Raw genomic sequence first — 23,111 nt, 5'->3', positions numbered from 1 at the left:
CACAATACGAAAGTCCTGAAAAATCCTGGGTTCAATCCCAGGCTCGGGATCTTTCTGTGTGGAGTTTGCATGTTCTCCCCGTGGATGTGTGGGTTCCCTCCGGGTACTCCGGCTTCCTCCCACCTCCAAAGACATGCACCTGGGGATAGGCCCCTCCCACCTCCAAAGACATGCACCTGGGGATAGGCCCCTCCCACCTCCAAAGACATGCACCTGGGGATAGGTTGATTGGCAACACTAAAATTGGCCCTAGTGTGTGTATGTTGTCTGTCTATCTGTGATGGCCCTGCGATGAGGTAGCGACTTGTCCAGGGTGTACGCCGCCTTCCGCCCGATTGTAGCTGGGATAGGCACCAGCGACCCCAAAAGGGAATAAACAGTAGAAAATGGATATATATATATATATATATATATATATATATATATATATATATATATATATATATATATATATATATATATATATATATATATGTATATATATATATATATGTGTATATATATATATATATATATATATATATATATATATATATACATATATATATATATATATACATATATATATAGCTAGAATTCACTGAAAGTCAAGTATTTCTTATAGACAGTATACATATGAAATATTTGACTTGGTGAATTCTAGCTATACTGTATACTCCTCCCCTTTTAACCACGCCCCCAACCACGCCCCGCCCCCGACCACGCCCCACCTCCCGAAATCGGAGGTGTCAAGGTTGGCAAGTATGGAAGAAGGGGATGCGTCAAATGCTGAGAATTATTGTGTGTGTGGGACTACTGTATCAGTGGTACTTTAACTTTAACTTAACTTTAAAAATGTAACATGCACACAATTTCTGAAGAAAATTAATCCAGTTTGCACCAAAGGAATAAATGTAAAATAATAGATTAAAAAATGCATTGTGTGACATTGTGTCTCTTTAGGAATGAGATGATCATTGCAGGAATGTACATCAGTATGTGACATTACATGGGCTGCTTGCAACAATTACCCAGTTGCCTAGGGGGCGCCGATGTATTCCACACAGTATGTCCCGCCCTCTTCCTGTCATCTGTTCCCCCTTCTTGACACACTGCCATCAATCTCCTTTCTCCTTTTTTTTTCTTCTACCCAGGTGTGCAGTTTTCCAATCAGAGGGATCATCTCAGACTGCATTGCTTCTTTTTGACAACGTTCAAGGAACTGCAGAATGTGCTGAGTCTTCAGGGTATTCCGTCTCATGTGTTCACCACGTATCTGTCCCAGCATCCTAGGGTGGGCACAGGCACTGGTGGGGGGGTTTGTTTCTTTAGGATTTTGGACAGTGCATGTGCACAAGTATGTTTGGGACTCGGGGTGTCCATTTCCTTTTTCCATGTTGTTCCGGTATTAGATTGTTGACTCTTGCGTACAAAATCTGGGTCCGTTACTTAAACAACTATTTAGTGTTTTGGATGTGAGAGTATTTTGGTCTGTAATAAATAATCAGAATTGGAAATAATGTAATTATCCCTAAAGGAAAATTAATATTTTCTGCACAATACAATTTAAGATCAGACAAACATTACAGGGAGACAGAACAGGATCGCTGACAGGTCTGCTAACTTCCCGCGCCCCCTTGAAAAAAAAGGTGAGAAACAGTTAAACGCTGGGTAGGGGGATTGGGGGGATTAAAATGGGTTGTACTTGTATACCGCTTTTCTACCTTCAAGGTACTCAAAGCGCTTCGACACTACTTCCACATTTACACACACATTCACACACTGATGGAGGGAGCTGCCATGCAAGGCGCTAACCAGCACCCATCAGGAGCAAGGGTGAAGTGTCTTGCTCAGGACACAACGGACGTGACGAGGTTGGTACTAGGTGGGAATTGAACCAGGGACCCTCGGGTTGCGCACGGCCACTCTCCCACAGCAAATCAGTCTAAACCAGGGTCCTTGGAGAGGGGGTCTAGACCAGGGCTGCCCAAACTTTTTGACTCGGGGGCCGCATTGGGTTAGAACAATTTGGCTGGAGGACAGGCTGTGTACATATATATATATATAGATATATACAGATATATATATATGTATATATATATATATGTATATATATATATATATATATATATATATATATATATATATATATATATAGATAGATATATACAGATATATATATATGTATATATATATGTATATATATATATATATATATATATATATACATATATATATATATATATATATATATATATATATATATATATACATATATATACACACATATATATATAAAATAACATGCACACGCATACACAAGTCTCCAAAACTTAACCACCATGTTGCTACAATAAAAAACAAACGAAGGAAAATATAAAGTTGTAATGTTTTTATAGTATATATATATATATATATATATATATATATATATATATATATATATATATATATATATATATATATGTATATATATATATATATATATATATATATATATATATATATACATATATTTATATATTCCTTGCGTACTAATTGACTGAAAGAGCGTGCACTTGCCGCTGATGTTGTCACGTTATCAATCGGATAATGCATTTTACAACAATATGATTCGACCGAGTGGCTAGGAGACACAACAGGTAACAACAGTAAAAATGATTTGGAAGGACAGATTTTAAAAAATAAAAATGAAAAATAATATATATATATATATATATATATATATATATATATATATATATATATATATATATATATATTTTTTTTTTTTTTTTTTTTTTACTTGGGACTTCCAAGACTTCCACAAGAGGACAGATCTCCTGCCACCAGCAGCCACTGCAGCGGCGCAATCTTGGAAAAATATCCAAAATGTATATATTTTAACATGAATCAACGCCCTCCCTGACCACCTGAGGGCACCACAGACTGTGAATGCTTTTAAAAAAGGCTTAAAAACCCATCTTATTTAAAAAAAAATTAAAAAAAAGCCTTTTTATAGATATGCATGCTGGTTCTAGCTATTGGGCTGTTTCTAGTTTTATATTTCATTTATTTTTAGTGCGTCTGCCTCACAATACGAAGGTCCTGCAGTCCTGGGTTCAAATCCAGGCTCAGGATCTTTCTGTGTGGAGTTTGCATGTCCTCCCCGTGAATGCGTGGGTTCCCTCCGGGTACTCCGGCTTCCTCCCACTTCCAAAGACATGCACCTGGGGATAGGTTGATTGGCAACACTAAATTGGCCCTAGTGTGTGAATGTGAGTGTGAATGTTGTCTGTCTATCTGTGCTGGCCCTGCGATGAGGTGGCGACTTGTCCAGGGTGTACCCCGCCTTCCGCCCGATTGTAGCTGAGATAGGCGCCAGCGCACCCCGTGACCCCAAAAAAGGGAATAAGCGGTAGAAAATGGATGGATGGATTATTTTTTTATTATTATTATTATTTATTTTTTTACACTCTGGCACTTTGAGGTTGTTTGCTCAACGTACAGTGCGTTTTTACAAATAAAATGTATTATCATTATTAGTATTAACAAGGACAATATATTTTTTTTTTTTAGTGACACAAGTTTTTAGTGGTTAGCCATTCATATACCTGCACTTGCAGGAAGCTGAATTATTTCCCCCCCCCCCATCAGTTTTATGCATGACCCGCTTCCTTCTTCCACTCGGTCGGCATCACAAGTGCAGGGCGTTTAAAAACAGAAGTATTTACGACTCCGAGCTCGCCCTCGAGTTCCATGGAACGCCCTGAAATGTGGGGGACCGGCCGTGTGACACCTGCGGGTTAAACATAGTCGGCTTTCCATTCGTCTGCCCATCCTACATACAGTAAATCTTCACATCCTGGGACAAACCTGTTCATGTGCAAGAACTGGAGCTCTTTTGACGCAGGTGGAATATTTTAAACCGTTCAAGTCTGTCTCCAATAAATGTGTTGTTTTTAATTAAACAAAAAAAAAAACAGTTTTAAGAAACTGATAGTTTCAAGCTCAGCCCTGACACGTAGCAGAATAAGTGGCACAGTTTTTCACAGTTTATCTGACACATGAAATGTGACAAATTGGGGGGTGGCAGTAGAATTTTGACTATTTTAAAGTACCCATGATTATCACACGCACACACACACTAGGTGTGGCGAAATTATTCTCTGCATTTGACCCATCACCCTTGATCACCCCCTGGGAGGTGAGGGGAGCAGTGAGCAGCAGCGGTGACCATGCCCGGGAAAAATTTGTGGTGATTCAACCCCCAATTCCAACCCGTGATGCTGACTGCCAAGCAGGGAGGTAATGGGTCCCATTTTTATATAGTCTTTGGTATGACTCGGCCGGGGTTTGAACTCACGAGCTACCGATCTCAGGGCGGACATTCTAACCACTAGGCCACTGAGCAGGTGTGGGCCATAAATGGCCATAAAATGTGTTATTTACATTAATATATATATATATATATATATGTGTGTGTGTGTGTGTGTGTGTGTGTGTGTGTGTGTGTGTGTGTATATATATGTGTGTTTGTATATGTATGTATATATATATATGCATATATATATATATATATATATATATATATATATATATATATATATATATATATACATATATATATATATGTATGTGTGTATATATATGTGTGTATATATATGTATGTATATATATGCATATATATATATATATATATATATATATGTATGTGTGTATATATATGTGTGTATATATATGTATGTATATATATGAATATATATATATATATATATATATATATATATATATATATACATATATATATATATATACACATATATATACATATATACACACACACACACATATATATATATATATATATATATATATGTGTGTGTGTGTATATATGTATATATATATATATATATATATATATATATATATATATATATATATATATATATATATATATACATATATATATAATATATACAATTTTTTCCAACCCAATGCGGCCCCTGAGTCAAAAAGTTTGGGGACCCCTAATTTAGATTATGATAATAAAATCTAAGTAAATACTTCATCTTGGCCGGCGGCAAATCATTTGCAGTGTGACTGGAAGTTTTGCTGGATTCAATTTTAAATATGTACTTTTTTTTATTGTGTTTATTTTGCTCTCAAAAAAACATTATTGAACAATGCATCTCATGAAATTTGAGTCCGAATAAAATAGTTATAAAATATATTTCACACGAATTTTAAAAAAGGGGTGAAAAATATTGGGGAGGGGTGTTCTAAATACAGTTATGCCTAAACCCCCTCAATTTGACAACACTCAAAAAATTCCTGTTCAAAAAAAAATTGCTTCATTTTTAAACTGCAACTCTGTCGCCTCCCAGTGGTCAAAATGTAATAATGTGCCTCCAGGTGCAAACTATATCAATTAAGCAAAAGGAGCAGCAAGGAGGGCAAAAACAACACAGAGCTTATGCCAACAACATTGTGATGGCGACCTGGAGCGCTTACCGTCAAAACTACATCCCGAGCGGCCAGCAGCTGCCCAGAACTCCTTCTCTGACCGACGTGAAAAGAGAACTGGTATTTTTCAGTGAGGCTTCTTTAAGTGACCACTTATTGAATAAGGTAAGTTTGTGTGTGTGCGTGCTTGTTTGTTTGTTGATGTGTTGGTTTGTTTGTCTGTTTGTTTGTTTGTTTGTTTGTTTGTTTGTTTGTTTGTTTGTTTGTGTGGTTTTTACTTTGGATGTCCTGTTGGTGACCTGGAATTCTGTGACCCAAAGGAAGTCAGCAAAGAAAACCTTGAACCAATCGAGTTTAAGGCCAACACTCCAGACACCAAACCAGGTATGTTGTTCATGATGATTCTTCAAGTATAACGTTGACATTTTGGGATGCAATGGATGTCTGGTGGGTCTGACATAAAATTGTGAGAGTCCAGTCCATAGTGGATCTAATATAATAGCGGGAGTCCAGTCCCTAGTGGATCCTACATAATAGTGAGAGTCCAGTCCATAGTGGCTCTAACATAATAATGAGAGTCCAGTCCATAGTGGATCTAACATAATACTGAGAGTCCAGTCCATAGTGGATCCAACATAATACTGAGAGTCCAGTCCACAGTGGCTCTAACATAATAGTGAGAGTCCAGTCCATAGTGGATCTGACATAATAGTGAGAGTCACGTCCATAGTGGATCTAAAACAATAGTGAGAGTCCAGTCCATGGTGGATCTGACATAATAGTGAGAGTCCAGTCCATGGTGGATCTGACATAATAGTGAGAGTCCAGTCCATAGTGGATCTAACATAATAGTGAGAGTCCAGTCCATAGTGGATCTAACATACTAGTGAGAGTCCAGTCCATAGTGGATCCAACATAATAGTGAGAGTCCAGTCCATAGTGGATCCAACATAATAGTGAGAGTCCAGTCCATAGTGGATCAGACACAATAGTGAGAGTCCAGTCCATAGTGAATCTAACAAACAAGTGAGAGTCCAGTCCATAGTGGATCTAACATAATAGTGTGAGACTCCAGTCCATAGTGGATCCAACATAATAGTGGGAGTCCAGTCCATAGTGGATCTAACATAAAAGTGAGAGTCCAGTCCATAGTGGATCCAACATAATAGTGAGAGTCCAGTCCATAGTGGATCTAACATAATAGTGAGAGTCCAGTCCATAGTGGATCTAACATAATACTGAGAGTCCAGTCCATAGTGGATCTAACATAATCGTGAGAGTCCAGTCCATAGTGGATCGTACATAATAGTGTGAGAGTCCAGTCCATAGTGGATCTAACATAATAGTGTGAGAGTCCAGTCCATAGTGGATCTAACATAATAGTGAGAGTCCAGTCCATAGTGGATCTAACATAATAGTGAGAGTCCAGTCCATAGTGGATCTAACATAATAGTGAGACTCCAGTCCATAGTGGATCTAACATAATAGTGAGAGTCCAGTCCATTGTGGATCTAACATAATAGTGAGAGTCCAGTCCATAGTGGATTTAACATAATAGTGAGAGTCCAGTCCATAGTGGATCGTACATAATAGTGTGAGAGTCCAGTCCATAGTGGATCGTACATAATAGTGTGAGAGTCCAGTCCATAGTGGATCTAACATAATAGTGTGAGAGTCCAGTCCATAGTGGATCTAACATAATAGTGAGAGTCCAGTCCATAGTGGATCTAACATAATAGTGAGAGTCCAGTCCATAGTGGATCTAACATAATACTGAGAGTCCAGTCCATAGTGGATCCAACATAATACTGAGAGTCCAGTCCACAGTGGCTCTAACATAATAGTGAGAGTCCAGTCCATAGTGGATCTAACATAATAGTGAGAGTCCAGTCCATAGTGGATCAAATATCATAGTGAGAGTCCAGTCCTTAGTGGATCTAACATAATAGTGAGAGTCCAGTCCATAGTGGATCTAACATAATAGTGAGAGTCCAGTCCATAGTGGATCTAACATAATAGTGAGAGTCCAGTCCATAGTGGATCTAACATAATACTGAGAGTCCAGTCCATAGTGGATCTAACATAATACTGAGAGTCCAGTCCATAGTGGATCTAACATAATAGTGAGAGTTCAGTCCATAATGGATCTAACATAATAGTGAGAGTCACGTCCATAGTGGATCTAAAACAATAGTGAGAGTCCAGTCCATGGTGGATCTGACATAATAGTGAGAGTCCAGTCCATGGTGGATCTGACATAATAGTGAGAGTCCAGTCCATAGTGGATCTAACATAATAGTGAGAGTCCAGTCCCTAGTGGATCTAACATAAAAGTGAGAGTCCAGTCCATAGTGGATCTAACATAATAGTGAGAGTCCAGTCCATAGTGGATCTAACATAATAGTGAGAGTCCAGTCCGTAGTGGATCTAACATAATAGTGAGAGTCCAGTCCAAAAAATGTTGTATTGTAATTTTTAGGAATTTACCTGAGTGTGCATGAACTACTGAGTACTGAGTGGGCCCCTCAGTACATCACTGACTTGCTATGCCTCTACTCTTCAGGACACAGCCTATGGTCTTCAGGCCATTGTCTTCTAAAAAAATCCTGTGGAGACCTGGCATTCCAGGCTATAGCTCCCAGACTCTGGAATAACTTGTACCAGTCCCTCCGTGAAATAAAATCATATCCCGTATTTTCCGGACTATAATTCGCAGTTTTTTTCATAGTTTGGCCAGGGGTGCGACTTATACTCAGGAGCGACTTATGTGTGAAATTATTAACACGTTACCGTAAAATATCAAATAATAATATTTATCTTGTTCACGTAGGGGACTAGACGTATAAGATTTCATGGGATTTAGGAGTGACAGATTGTTTGATAAACGTATAGCATGTTCTATATGTTATAGTTATTTGAATGACTTTTACCATAATATGTTAGGTTAACATAGCAGGCACCTTCTCAGTTGTTATTTAGGCCTCATATAACGTACACTTATTCAGCCTGTTGTTCACTATTCTTTATTTATTTTAAATTGCCTTTCAAATGTCTATTCTTGGTGTTGGGTTTTATCAAATACATTTCCCCAAAAATGCGACTTATATATGTTTTTTCCTTCTTTATTATGCATTTTTGGCAGGTGCGACTTATACTCCGGCGCGACTTATACTCCGAAAATTTTGGTACTGACTTACTGCAAAAGTGATTCAAAGCAATATTTTGACTTTGACACCTCGCATCTGTGCATAATTTACTAGAATATCTTTAGGAGTATTACATATTTCAACACAAAGTCTCTTCTAATGATTATGAACGATAGGCAAGAATAAAACAAAAAGGGCAGTTCCCCTTTAAAGGAGCTACATGTACTAATTTCAGGTCAGGTCATCATTAAATGGCCCTGATATGTCAAAAGGCATTAATAAATCATCCTCTTTTGGAATACCTTTATAACTGATAACAGTAGTTTAGCCGGGATATGCTCATTTCAAAATTAGATTTACAGCCTCGAAATGTTAAATTTCTTATCTCGATTTGACCGTTTGACCAATTAAAAATTCTGTGAGTGTGTCACATTATCCAGGTTGCCAGTTACGCTCCGGCCTCTTCCTCTGGCTACTGCCACTGGTAAAGTTACTAAACATTTCAGACCTTATACCAAATGTTTACTTATTGACATACCCTTTTTAAAAAGCTCAAATTTACCCAAACGAGTTGTTACCAAAAATGGATGAATCCTAATATTTTGACGTTGACACATTCTGTCACGGGTTTGTAAGCCTGCCTGCTGATCTTTGCAGATTGCTCCGACTCCTTGTTGAGCGGCATGAAGGGATACCAGCTCACGGAAAACGACCTGGAATTTATAAAGACGCTGAAAGTGGACAAACGGACAAAGCATCTGCAGGTGGGTTTTTTTTAGTGAAGCGATGCACTTGAACAAGCTTGGGTGCAAACCCAACAGGATGCTCCTCAGGCACAACTGAAGGCGTTGCAGAAAGAGTTGATCAGCGAGAAGATGGCCTTGGAGCTCACGCTGGCCTCCAGAGAGAAAGCGCAAGCTGAACTTGAGAAGGTAAAAATGGAAAAGTCTACAAGCTACTCATGCAAAATGTCAGTAGAAAGATTGTGAAGATTTTTTTTTCTGCCATTTTTAAATATTTTTAATTAATACATGTTAATATAGCTGTGAATTTTTAATAGGTTGCTTCAATCAAATTAAGAATGACTCCTTACATCTATCAAAAATAGGAAATGGTTCGTTCCACTGTGATTAGGGGCCGAATAAATAAACGTTGATTGATGGCCTAACTTAGAACACATAACGTCGTTACACTCAAAGCTCACCTTTTTTAAGCGTCCACACACAGCACCAGAGTTTTGGAACACAGATGAGGTGATAAAAGAAAGGTAGAAATATAGTAGATATATTTGTGTTATCGTAGGAGAAAGTCATGAACACGTTTCACTTTTGCATCCAATTGCACATAACTGGTGTTTCAAAGACTCCTAGAAACAGATCTCACTATTTTTTACATATATATGTGTCTTGATTGGATTATCCACAGAATAGTGCTCGATACCGTGGTAGAGCGCAATATGTAGGTGTGGGAAAAATCACAAGACTACTTCATCTCTACAGAACTGTTTCATGAGGGGTTCCCTCAATCATCAGGAGATTTTAATGGAAGCATTCCCATACAATGGTTTATATAGGGCACAGAGTGGGTGGGTACAGGCAGGCGTAGGGGCGTGGTGATTGGCTCATGTGTTACCTAGGAGGTGTTTCCGTCTGTGGCGGCATGTTGAAATGATTTAACTGCGCTTGTTGAGGGATGACGGGTCTGGATGATATATAATTAACAGTTTCTCTTTTAAGCATAGGTTGCATCTTTTATTTACCACTGTTGTAAGGTGTGCTGGATGCAAGAATTTGCCATGTTATTGAATATTCAACATTATTGTTCCAAATGTGTTTGCTGAGTTCTGTAGAGAATTCTACAGAACTCAGCAAACACATTTGGAACCTCAAAGACAATAATGTTGAATATTCAATAACAGTTCTGTAGAGATGTAGTTTTGTGATTTTTCCCACACCTACATATATATATATATATATATATATATATATATATATATATATATATATAAAATATTAAAAAACATAGTCGGATAGTCGAACCTCGGATTCAGGAGGAACATTGTGGTTTTCGTCCTGGTCGTGGAACTGTGGACCAGCTCTATACTCTCGGCAGGGTTCTTGAGGGTGCATGGGAGTTTGCCCAACCAGTCTACATGTGCTTTGTGGACTTGGAGAAGGCATTCGACCGTGTCCCTCGGGAAGTCCTGTGGGGAGTGCTCAGAGAGTATGGGGTATCGGACTGTCTTATTGTGGCGGTCCGCTCCCAGTATGATCAGTGTCAGAGCTTGGTCCGCATTGCCGGCAGTAAGTCGAACACGTTTCCAGTGAGGGTTGGACTCCGCCAAGGCTGTCCTTTGTCACCGATTCTGTTCATAACTTTTATGGACAGAATTTCTAGGCGCAGTCAAGGCGTTGAAGGGTTCCGGTTTGGTAACCGCAGGATTAGGTCTCTGCTTTTTGCAGATGATGTGGTCCTGATGGCTTCATCTGACCGGGATCTTCAGCTCTCACTGGATCGGTTCGCAGCCGAGTGTGAAGCGACCGGAATGAGAATCAGCACCTCCAAGTCCGAGTCCACGGTTCTCGCCCGGAAAAGGGTGGAGTGCCATCTCCGGGTTGGGGAGGAGACCCTGCCCCAAGTGGAGGAGTTCATGTACCTAGGAGTCTTGTTCACGAGTGAGGGAAGAGTGGATTGTGAGATCGACAGGCGGATCGGTGCGGCGTCTTCAGTAATGCGGACGTTGTACCGATCCGTTGTGGTGAAGAAGGAGCTGAGCCGGAAGGCAAAGCTCTCAATTTACCGGTCGATCTACGTTCCCATCCTCACCTATGGTCATGAGCTTTGGGTCATGACCGAAAGGATAAGATCACGGGTACAAGCGGCCGAAATGAGTTTCCTCCGCCGTGTGGCGGGGCTCTCCCTTAGAGATAGGGTGAGAAGCTCTGCCATCCGGGAGGGACTCAAAGTAAAGCCGCTGCTCCTCCACATCGAGAGGAGCCAGATGAGGTGGTTCGGGCATCTGGTCAGGATGCCACCCGAACGCCTCCCTAGGGAGGTGTTTAGGGCACGTCCAACCGGTAGGAGGCCACGGGGAAGACCCAGGACACGTTGGGAAGACTATGTCTCCCGGCTGGCCTGGGAACGCCTCGGGATCCCCCGGGAAGAGCTAGACGAAGTGGCTGGAGAGAGGGAAGTCTGGGTTTCCCTGCTTAGGCTGTTGCCCCCGCGACCTGACCTCGGATAAGCGGAAGATGATGGATGGATGGATTAAAAAACATAATTTTTTTGTACGAGATGACTATTACGTCGTTAAAAAAATCCTCGATGAGGTTTTTACGGTTCCATGCAATTAATTGGTAAGTAAACATACTTGCACGCGTGTGCCATTGGATTTAGAACTGGATAGTGGCTCTTTCGGCCTTGTTCACACTGCAGATCAGTTCAGATTTCCTCATTTTCATATCCAACCCAGGCCTCTTTTGTAAGTGGATATAAATCGGATATATATGATGTGTCCTCGATGTGAACGCTCCTGTGGTCAGGTCGGATTCAGCCCACCAGAACGCCATCAAAAAGGGAAAATACATGGTTACAAATAAAATAGTTGACAACGGAGCAGAGAACAGGTGAATATGTTTTAGGAACTCCAGTGAAAGTTTTACCACGCCTGTCTCAAGACTACTCGCCCACGCTCTTCAAGCAGACGTCGACGAAAAATATCCCGTAGAACCGCCAGATCCTAAACAGTTGTCCTTTTCCTTCTTAATCTTCTACGTGCAATAATTGGATTCTGAAAATGTTGACTTTGATTGCAGAAAATCCTTAAAACTGCCACAAATGCGCCAGCGCTAAGACGGACTAGAGTGGAAGTCATGTCTGTAAACGCTGCAGTGCAGGGACGTCATGTCATGTTTGCATGCAGGTCGGATTGCATTCACATTAGAAATAGCAATTTATTTTTTTTGTAACGTGAACGGCCACTAAAAAGATCAAATTTGACAAAAAAAAAAATCTGAATTGGACATCCAATACTGCAGTGCAAACCTAACTTAAATCTTGTGTGTGGGAGCCCAAACAAGAAATATCAATCAATCAATCAATGTTTACTTATATAGCCCTAAATCACTAGTGTCTCAAAGGGCTGCACAAACCACTACGACATCCTCGGTAGGCCCACATAAGGGCAAGGAAAACTCACACCCAGTGGGACATCGGTGACAATGATGACTATGAGAACCTTGGAGAGGAGGAAAGCAATAGATGTCGAGCGGGTCTAACATGATACTGTGAAAGTTCAATCCATAATGGATCCAACACAGTCGCGAGAGTCCAGTCCAAAGCGGATCTAACACAGCAGCGAGAGTCCCGTTCACAGCGGAGCCAGCAGGAAACCATCCCAAGCGGAGGCAGATCAGCAGCGCAGAGATGTCCCCAGCCGATACACAGGCGAGCAGGACATGGCCACCGGATCGGACCGGACTCCCTCCACAAAGGAGAGTGGGACATAGAAGAAAAAGAAAAGAAACAGCAGATCAACTGGTCTAAAAAGGGAGTCTATTTAAAGGCTAGAGTATACAAATGAGTTTTAAGGTGAGACTTAAATGCTTCTACTGAGGTGGCATCTCGAACTGTTACCGGGAGGGCATTCCAGAGTACTGGAGCCCGAACGGAAAACGCTCTATAGCCCGCAGACTTTTTTTGGGCTTTGGGAATCACTAATAAGCCGGAGTCCTTTGAACGCAGATTTCTTGCCGGGACATATGGTACAATACAATCGGCAAGATAGGATGGAGCTAGACCGTGTAGTATTTTATACGTAAGTAGTAAAACCTTAAAGTCACATCTTAAGTGCACAGGAAGCCAGTGCAGGTGAGCCAGTACAGGCGTAATGTGATCAAACTTTCTTGTTCTTGTCAAAAGTCTAGCAGCCACATTTTGTACCAACTGTAATCTTTACAGTTTACGTCTCGTCTCGATTACTGTAACGTATTATTTTCGGGTCTCCCCATGTCTAGCATTAAAAGATTACAGTTGGTACAAAATGCGGCTGCTAGACTTTTGACAAGAACAAGAAAGTTTGATCACATTACGCCTGTACTGGCTCACCTGCACTGGCTTCCTGTGCACTTAAGATGTGACTTTAAGGTTTTACTACTTACGTATAAAATACTACACGGTCTAGCTCCAGCCTATCTTGCCGATTGTATTGTACCGTATGTCCCGGCAAGAAATCTGCGTTCAAAAGACTCCGGCTTATTAGTGATTCCTAGAGCTCAAAAAAAGTCTGCGGGCTATAGAGCGTTTTCCGTTCGGGCTCCAGTACTCTGGAATGCCCTCCCGGTAACAGTTCGAGATGCTACCTCAGTAGAAGCATTTAAGTCTCATCTTAAAACTCATCTGTATACTCTAGCCTTTAAATAGACCTCCTTTTTAGACCAGTTGATCTGCCGCTTCTTTTCTTTCTCCTATGTCCCCCCCTCCCTTGTGGAGGGGGTCCGGTCCGATGACCATGGATGAAGTACTGACTGTCCAGAGTCGAGACCCAGGATGGACCGCTCGTCGGGACCCAGGATGGACCGCTCGCCTGTATCGGTTGGGGACATCTCTACGCTGCTGATCCGCTTGAGATGGTTTCCTGTGGACGGGACTCTCACTGCTGTCTTGGAGCCACTATGGATTGAACTTTCACAGTATCATGTTAGACCCGCTCGACATCCATTGCTTTCGGTCCCCTAGAGGGGGGGGGTTGCCCACATCTGAGGTCCTCTCCAAGGTTTCTCATAGTCAGCATTGTCACTGGCGTCCCACTGGATGTGAATTCTCCCTGCCCACTGGGTGTGAGTTTTCCTTGCCCTTTTGTGGGTTCTTCCGAGGATGTTGTAGTCATAATGATTTGTGCAGTCCTTTGAGACATTTGTGATTTGGGGCTATATAAATAAACATTGATTGATTGATTGATTAATGCTAGACATGGGGAGACCCGAAAATAATACGTTACAGTAATCGAGACGAGACGTAACAAACGCATGGATAATGATCTCAGCGTCTTTAGTGGACAGAATGGAGCGAATTTTAGCGATATTACGGAGATGAAAGAAGGCCGTTTTAGTAACGCTTTTAATGTGTGACTCAAAGGAGAGAGTTGGGTCGAAGATAATACCCAGATTCTTTATAGTCAATGGACATCTTTTTTATTGTACACTGCATCAAAAATTAATGTACTGTACATGTGCAATTATTGTTACATTAAAATAATTACTCATTAAATGATAAAACGTGACAAAGTCAAAATGCTCAAATGTATTTTAATGTCACCCTTTAGTTCCTATCATGCTTAGAGGCTGCCAAACTCCTAAAGCTGGTGCTGCAAGTCACTTTGCCTTCGGTCCGAGTCTCTGAGCTGCTGGACGCCAAGTCTCTGCTGGCCATGGTGACTAAGGAAGACGTGGATAAGGCGGTGGGCGAGAAGAAACGTGCGATTGGTCGCATGGAGAAGACGGCGGCTCGTCTGTATGTGCAACACTGCTCTCCTGTATGCTGTAAAAGTGTGCGGTCTCTCAAAGTGGTGTGTTTCAGGAGAGAGGACTCTGAGGAGAAACGACAGCTAGAAAAACAACTCGTCAGCGATCAGGTGAGGGAAGACCCGACATGAACGAGACGTTTTTATTCGTAACTTTTGTTTCTAGCTGGCGATCCAGCGGCTTATGAGTGAGTTGTCTGATCTCAAAACGAAACTGGCTGAACAGGAGGTAAGATTTTAGCAAGCACTTTGAATTTACTTTCTGCTTTTTTCCACTTGAGTTACCTAGGGCTGTCAAATTAAATGTGTGCATTTAATGAACACGTGATTAATGACGAAAAATATCACATGACTGTCCATCCATCGGTCCATCTTCTTCCGCTTATCCGATGTCTGGTCACGAGGGCAGGAGCCCAGACCTACCTTTCGCCAACCGGGAGACATAGTCTTCCCAACCTCTCCTGGGTCTTCCCTATCGCCTCCTACCGGTTGGGCTTGCCCTAAACACCTCCCTAGGGAGGCATTCGGGCGACATCCTGCCTAGATGCCCCAACCACCTCATCAGACTCCTCTCCATGTGGAAGAGCAGCGGCTTTACTTTGAGTTCTTCCCGGATGACAGAGCCTCTCACCCTATCTCTAAGGGAGAGCTCCGCCACCTGGTGGAGGAAACTCATTTCGGCTGCTTGTACCCTTTCGGTCATGACCCAAAGCTCATGACCATAGGTGAGGATGGGAACGTAAATCGACTGGTAAACTGAGAGCTTTGCCTTCCGGCTCAGCTCCTTCTTCACCACAATGAATCGATACAGCGTCCGCATTACTGAAGACGCCGCACCGATCCACTCTTCCCTCACTCATGAACAAGACTCCGAGGTACTTGAACTCCTCCACTTGGGGCAGGGTCTCTTACCCTTTTTTTTGGGTAAGAACCATGGACTCGGACTTGGAGGTGCTGATTCTCATCCCAGTCGCTTCACACTCAGCAGCGAACCGATCCAGTGAGAGATGAAGATCCTGGCCAGTTGCAAAAAGCAGAGACCTAATCCTGCAGCCACCAAACCGGATACCCTCAACGCCTAGAAATTCTGTCCATATAAGTTTTGAACAGAATGTTTATCACATGAATGTATAAACAGAAATTATATCACCAAATTAATTTTGACCACACATGGTCATATTTACTTTAAGCAGATGGTTACTTGAAAGTTGGTGTGGATTGTAATACAGTCAATGATCAATGCACCGTCAGACTTGTACTTGGGTGCTCTGTGACAAATGTTGCTTCAAATTAACAAGTTCTGGGCAAATAATGCTGCACCATCATGCAATGAACTTAATGTAGTATTGAGTGAGGAACTAAAAGCTGTGCGTGACTAGACAGTATGTAACAGACTTGACCTTGACATCTCAAAAACAAAAAAGTATTTCATTGGGGACGAGACAAGGGTTATCTCGTGACCCAAAGTTGGATCTGAGGCTTGGTATTTCAACAGTTCAACAGGTCAGAAGTGCCAAGCTCCTTGAAATGACACTGGACTGCACTCTAATAATAATAATGATTATAGATTTTATTCGTGAAAGCACTTAACATCGAACAAACAACCTAAGTGCTACAGTGCATTTTAAAAAACAAAAACAAAACAACCACAAATAGCTGCCTCCAACAAGTAAAATAAAAAGTAAAAAAAAATAAAAACTAGAACAGCCTAATAGCTAGAACTAGAACACATCTAAAAAAAAAAGTTTAAAAAAACAAAAAAGGGTTTTTAAGCCTTTTTTTTAAAGCATCCACAGTCTCTGGTGCCCTCAGGTGGTCAGGGAGAGCATTCCTCAGACTCCCATAGTTCGGATCTTTGTCTTCAGAGGTTGGAGGAGATTATTCGATCCTGGTCAAATCATATTATTGATATAGTTACAAAGATGGGAAGGGCTGTTGGTATTTCCAGGAAATGTGCCGCTTTTGTGGATCCACCTCTTCTTTGTCAGATTAAGAGTTTAGTCTTGTTTCATCTGGACTGTTATTCTACAATCTGGGCGTCTGCTGCAAGTGGTGAGATCAGTAAACTCCAGATTGTCCAGAATAGGGCAGCACGGCTGGTTCTGGGTTGTTCACTAAGAACCAATGTGAACCAAATGCATGCTTCTCTTTCCTGGCTAACAGTGCAGAACATTGTCAGCTAATATTCTAATATTGTTCAAATCAGTAACCGGTAGTAAAATTCACAATGATCAATCAATCAATCAATCAATGTTTATTTATATAGCCCCAAATCACAAATGTCTCAAAGGACTGCACAAATCATTACGACTACAACATCCTCGGAAGAACCCACAAAAGGGCAAGGAAAAATCACACCCAGTGGGCAGGGAGAATTCACATCCAGTGGGACGCCAGTGACAATGCTGACTATGAGAAACCTTGGAGAGGACCTCAGATTTGGGCAACCCCCCCCCCTCTAGGGGACCGAAAGCAATGGATGTCGAGCGGGTCTAACATGATACTGTGAAAGTTCAATCCATAGTGGCTCCAACACAGCCGCGAGAGTTCAGTTCAAGCGGATCCAAGACAGCAGCGAGAGTCCCGTCCACAGGAAACCATCTCAAGCGGAGGCGGATCAGCAGCGTAGAGATGTCCCCAACCGATACAGGCGAGCGGTCCATCCTGGGTCCCGACGAGCGGTCCATCCTGGGTCTCGACTCTGGACACCCAGTACTTCATCCATGGTCATCGGACCGGACCCCCTCCACAAGGGAGCGGGGGACATAGGAGAAAGAAAAGAAGCGGCAGATCAACTGGTCTAAAAAGGAGGTCTATTTAAAGGCTAGAGTATACAGATGAGTTTTAAGGTGAGACTTAAATGCTTCTACTGAGGTGGCATCTCGAACTGTTACCGGGAGGGCATTCCAGAGTACTGGAGCCCGAACGGAAAACGCTCTATAGCAATGCAATTTCAATTCTTGGGATGACTATTCAATCCTCGATTCAATACAATTCTTGTGATATATTTTGTATGTTAAAATAAAACCGGTTTGAAAACAGGTTACAAAAGCTCCTATTAATGGAACTATTACGAATACGCACAGCAAGATCAAAGGTGGGCTGTAAAACCTGAAAAATGTATTATTGAAAATGATGGACGGATTACAGGATTCATAATCATAACAAAAATAGCTATTTGAATGTGACTCTATTGTTTGGTTTGATATACTATGTACTTTGGTTTTTGTGATTAAGTTGTTCCAAAAGGTCAGAAGACAGAATTTTAACATAAAAACATGAACACAAAACAATTAGTGGTTAGATGGGAAGCTTTGGTTTTCATCCAGGATGTCTCTGTACATTGCTGCATTCACCTTTAGTCTAGTCCAGAACGTGACCAAGAACTCCATGGTCACTGTCAGAGCTACAGCATCCCTCTACGGAGAGAGCAGGACCTACCAGGAGGACAATCCAACAATCAGGCCTGTCTGGTATAGTGGCCATTTCTTGGTAAAAAGTTTTCCAAAAATGCACCTGAAAGACTCTGAGACCATAGAAACAAAATAATTTGTTCTGATGTGATAAACAATTGGATTCTTCGGCGTAAATGCCGGCATCATTTTTGAAAGGAAACCCGACGCCGCTCTGCACCAGGCTGATACCACCCCTACAATGACTTATGGCTGTGGCAGCATCATGCTGTGAGGGTGTTTTTCGGCGGCAGGAACTGGGAGACTAGTCAGGATAGAGGGAAAGACGAATGCAGCGTTGTACAGAGACATCCTGGATGAAAACCAATGCTTCCCATCCAAATTGTTGAGCTTAAGAGGTGCAGCAAAGAGGAATGAGTGCAACTGCTCAAAGATACAGGTAGGTGTGATACGCTTGTGGCATCGTATTCAAAAAGACTCGAGGCTGTAATTGCTGCCAATGGTGCATCAGTAAAGTATTGACGAGGATGTAAATACTTTCTGGATGCACTGCAAATTACAAATGCAATTGACTTTTGCTATGAGTTTTTCTTAAATTTGGTGGTTTATTTTTGCAATTGACACGTTTATTTGGCCGTACAATCAATCAATCAATCAATGGTTATTTATATATCCCCAAATCACAAATGTCTCAAAGGACTGCACAAATCATTATGACTACAACATCCTCGGAAGAACCCACAAAAGGGCAAGGAAAACTCACACCCAGTGGGCAGGGAGAATTCACATCCAGTGGGACGCCAGTGACAATGCTGACTACGAGAAACCTTGGAGAGGACCTCAGATGTGGGCAACCCCCCCCCCCTCTAGGGGACCGAAAGCAATGGATGTCGAGCGGGTCTAACATGATACTGTGAAAGTTCAATCCATAGTGGCTCCAACACAGCCGCGAGAGTCCCGTCCACAGGAGACCATCTCAAGCGGAGGCGGGTCAGCAGCGTAGAGATGTCCCCAATCGATACAGGCGAGCGGTCCATCCTGGGTCCCGACGAGCGGTCCATCCTGGGTCTCGACTCTGGACAGCCAGTACTTCATCCATGGTCATCGGACCGGACCCCCTCCACAAGGGAGGGGGGGACATAGGAGAAAGAAAAGAAGCGGCAGATCAACTGGTCTAAAAGGGAGGTCTATTTAAAGGCTAGAGTATACAGATGAGTTTTAAGGTGAGACTTAAATGCTTCTACTGAGGTATCATCTCGAACTGTTACCGGGAGGGCATTCCAGAGTACTGGAGCCCGAACGGAAAACGCTCTATAGCCCGCAGACTTTTTTTGGGCTCTAGGAATCACTAATAAGCCGGAGTGTTTTGAACGCAGATTTCTTGCCGGGACATATGGTACAATACAATCGGCAAGATAGGCTGGAGCTAGACCGTGTAGTATTTTATACGTAATTAGTAAAACCTTAAAGTCACATCTTAAGTGCACAGGAAGCCAGTGCAGGTGAGCCAGTACAGGCGTAATATGATCAAAGTTTCTTGTTCTTGTCAAAAGTGTAGCAGCCGCATTTTGTACCAACTGTAATCTTTTAATGCTAGACATGGGGAGACCCGAAAATAATACGTTACAGTAATCGAGACGAGACGTAACAAACGCATGGATAATGATCTCGGCGTCTTTAGTGGACAAAATGGAGCGAATTTTAGCGATATTACGGAGATGAAAGAAGGCCGTTTTAGTAACGCTTTTAATGTGTGACTCAAAGGAGAGAGTTGGGTCGAAAATAATACCCAGATTTTTTACCGAGTCACCTTGTTTTATTATTTGGTTGTCAAATGTTAAAGTTGTATTATTAAATAGAGGTCGGTGTCTAGCAGGACCGATAATCAGCATAATAACAGAGGGTGATACATGAACACAAGTTATTGATGTATGTATGAAACAGGCTACATCCGATTTGTCATACTTTATGTGACAGTGTGTTATCATTGGTGTTAGTATCAACTTTGTTAGACAATGTTAGACCAGGGGTGTCTAACCCATTTTAATGTATGGTTGATGATCATTCAGGAGCTAAAATGTGGAGCTGGTGCCTCAGAAGCAGTTCAAGCGGCTCAAGGTCAAGTGAAGCAGCCAGACAAGAGCAAAAGGTACCCCGGCACCTCCAAAACACTCAAATCTAGACATCCCATAACAAGCTAGTCAGGTTACTTCTAGACCTCCACCCCAGATCACACCTCACTCCTACCCACTTCTCCAAAGTGGGCTGGCTCAGAGTGGAGGACAGAGTAAAACAACTTGCACAGAGCCTAGTCTATAAAATCCGCTACACCTCTCTGATACCGAAGTACATGTCAAACTACTTCCTTAACGTAAATGACCGCCATAACCACAACACCAGGGGGAGCTCCACAAACCACGTTAAAGCCAGATTCCGATCTAACAAAGGTCTTAACTCATTCTCTTTCTATGCCACATCAATGTGGAATGCACTCCCAACAGGTGTAAAAGTAAGTGCATCTCTATATTCCTTCAAAACCGCACCAAAACACACTCCACCTCCCCGGATTGTAAATAATCAAATGTATATACTTGTTCTTATGCTTTTGATCTCTCTATGCCCACTACTTTCTGTACATATCCTACCAAGTCAGACCTACACTTTTTCAATGTCCATTTCTCAGATGATGCAATTGTTGAGGACTGGAGTGCTGATATCATCCATCCATCCATCCATCATCTTCCGCTTATCCGAGGTCGGGTCGCGGGGGCAGCAGCCTAAGCAGGGAAGCCCAGACTTCCCTCTCCCCAGCCACTTCGTCTAGCTCTTCCCGGGGGATCCCGAGGCGTTCCCAGGCCAGCCGGGAGACATAGTCTTCCCAACGTGTCCTGGGTCTTCCCCGTGGCCTCCTACCAGCTGGACGTGCCCTAAACACCTCCCTAGGGAGGCGTTCAGGTGGCATCCTGACCAGATGCCCGAACCACCTCACCTGGCTCCTCTCGATGTGGAGGAGCAGCGGCTTTACGTTGAGCTCCTCCCGGATGGCAGAGCTTCTCACCCTATCTCTAAGGGAGAGCCCCGCCACCCGGCGGAGGAAACTCATTTCGGCCGCTTGTACCCGTGATCTTATCTTTTCGGTCATGACCCAAAGCTCATGACCATAGGTGAGGATGGGAACGTAGATCGACCGGTAAATTGAGAGCTTTGCCTTCCGGCTCAGCTCCTTCTTCACCACAACGGATCGATACAACGTCCGCATTACTGAAGACGCCGCACCGATCCGCCTGTCAATCTCACGATCCACTCTTCCCCCACTCGTGAACAAGACTCCTAGGTACTTGAACTCCTCCACTTGGGGCAGGGTCTCCTCCCCAACCCGGAGATGGCACTCCACCCTTTTCCGGGCGAGAACCATGGACTCGGACTTGGAGGTGCTGATTCTCATTCCGGTCGCTTCGCACTCGGCTGCGAACCGATCCAGTGAGAGCTGAAGATCCCGGCCAGATGAAGCCATCAGGACCACATCATCTGCAAAAAGCAGAGACCTAATCCCGTGGCCACCAAACCGGATCCCCTCAACGCCTTGACTGCGCCTAGAAATTCTGTCCATAAAAGTTATGAACAGAATCGGTGACAAAGGACAGCCTTGGCGGAGTCCAACCCTCACTGGAAACGTGTCCGACTTACTGCCGGCAATGCGGACCAAGCTCCGACACTGATCATACAGGGAGCGGACTGCCACAATAAGACAGTCCGGTACCCCATACTCTCTGAGCACTCCCCACAGGACTTCCCGAGGGACACGGTCGAATGCCTTCTCCAAGTCCACATATCTGATATCAATCGAACCTAACCCCCCTCCCCCACAACCCGGATTGTAAATAATTCAATGTATATACTCTGATTATTAACTTGTGTGATGGCTGTATTATGCTGATAGTATATATTGATTGACTTAAAAAAGTTGAAAAACGTATTCGGGTGTTACCGTTTAGTGGTCAGTTGTACGGAATATGTACTATACTGTGCAATCTACTAATAAAACTTTCAATCAATCAATCAAGGAAGCCGGTTGCTCCAAAGACAAGTCAGCCAACAAGCAGAAAGCCAGTGGATGAAGACAAATTTAAACCCACAACCAAACCCAAGAAAACCTCAGTAAAGTCCACCGTAGAGAAGACCAAAGCAGGCCCAGGACCGCAGATGTTAAAGGACAAGTCACAACCTGTGCAAGGAACCCGAGGGAGACAAAAACCTGCTGGTCCCTCAAAGGACTCTACATTGCAGGTGAAAAGTGGCCAAAGGGCAGGTAACTCTAAACTTGCTGAGCGGCAGGAGGAACCGCCGGAGGTTGTTCTGAGACGGTCCAAGAGGATTGCCAGCAAGCGGTGATGGTGAATCGAGAGTTACACTTATTTTATCGCAAGATGTTTTGAAGTGATTTTATAAAATGTAATAAAGGTGATCAATACAGGATGTGCAGAATCATTCTTTGGTGAGCCACACACTGCAAAAACTGAAATCTAAGTAAGATTAAATTGTTGTGTTTTAGTTTAATCCCGCCTTCTCCTTTTCTGCACCTGTGTTATCAGTGGTTCATCCTCGGCA

At 42.5% G+C, this 23,111-nt stretch overlaps 1 protein-coding gene across 7 annotated transcripts; it reads left to right on the top strand.

The window, feature by feature from the left end:
* The first annotated feature begins 5,370 nt into the window (after positions 1-5,370).
* On the top strand, positions 5,371-22,979 carry LOC133544103 (golgin subfamily A member 2-like). Of its 7 annotated transcripts, none has more exons than XM_061889163.1 (9): positions 5,372-5,589; positions 5,745-5,808; positions 9,228-9,334; positions 9,392-9,502; positions 14,893-15,080; positions 15,147-15,201; positions 15,257-15,319; positions 20,573-20,652; positions 22,572-22,807. In XM_061889163.1, the coding sequence occupies exons 1-9, from the start codon at positions 5,452-5,454 to the stop codon at positions 22,663-22,665; spliced, it is 900 nt and encodes a 299-aa protein (XP_061745147.1). In that variant the 5' UTR covers positions 5,372-5,451; the 3' UTR covers positions 22,666-22,807. The 7 variants fall into 7 exon arrangements, with proteins under 7 accessions (XP_061745148.1, XP_061745147.1, XP_061745146.1 ...); XM_061889161.1 differs by having other exon boundaries at positions 5,373-5,544; positions 22,568-22,979; XM_061889158.1 differs by having other exon boundaries at positions 5,373-5,589; positions 22,568-22,979.
* The last annotated feature ends 132 nt before the right edge of the window (positions 22,980-23,111 follow it).

The sequence above is a fragment of the Nerophis ophidion genome, linkage group LG27 (genome assembly GCF_033978795.1).
Source record: "Nerophis ophidion isolate RoL-2023_Sa linkage group LG27, RoL_Noph_v1.0, whole genome shotgun sequence".
Classification (NCBI taxonomy): domain Eukaryota; kingdom Metazoa; phylum Chordata; class Actinopteri; order Syngnathiformes; family Syngnathidae; genus Nerophis; species Nerophis ophidion.
Note: the sequence above shows the minus strand (reverse complement) of the source record. Positions and strands in the feature narration are given on the sequence as shown.

Coding starts and splice junctions, on each gene's coding strand:
- LOC133544103 (XM_061889158.1), top strand. CDS start 5,452: ATGGCGACCTGGAGCGCTTACCGTCAAAACTACATCCCGAGCGGCCAG. Junction 5,590..5,744: donor GTGACCACTTATTGAATAAG/GTAAGTTTGTGT, acceptor TGTGACCCAAAG/GAAGTCAGCAAAGAAAACCT. Junction 15,320..20,572: donor CGAAACTGGCTGAACAGGAG/GTAAGATTTTAG, acceptor ATGATCATTCAG/GAGCTAAAATGTGGAGCTGG.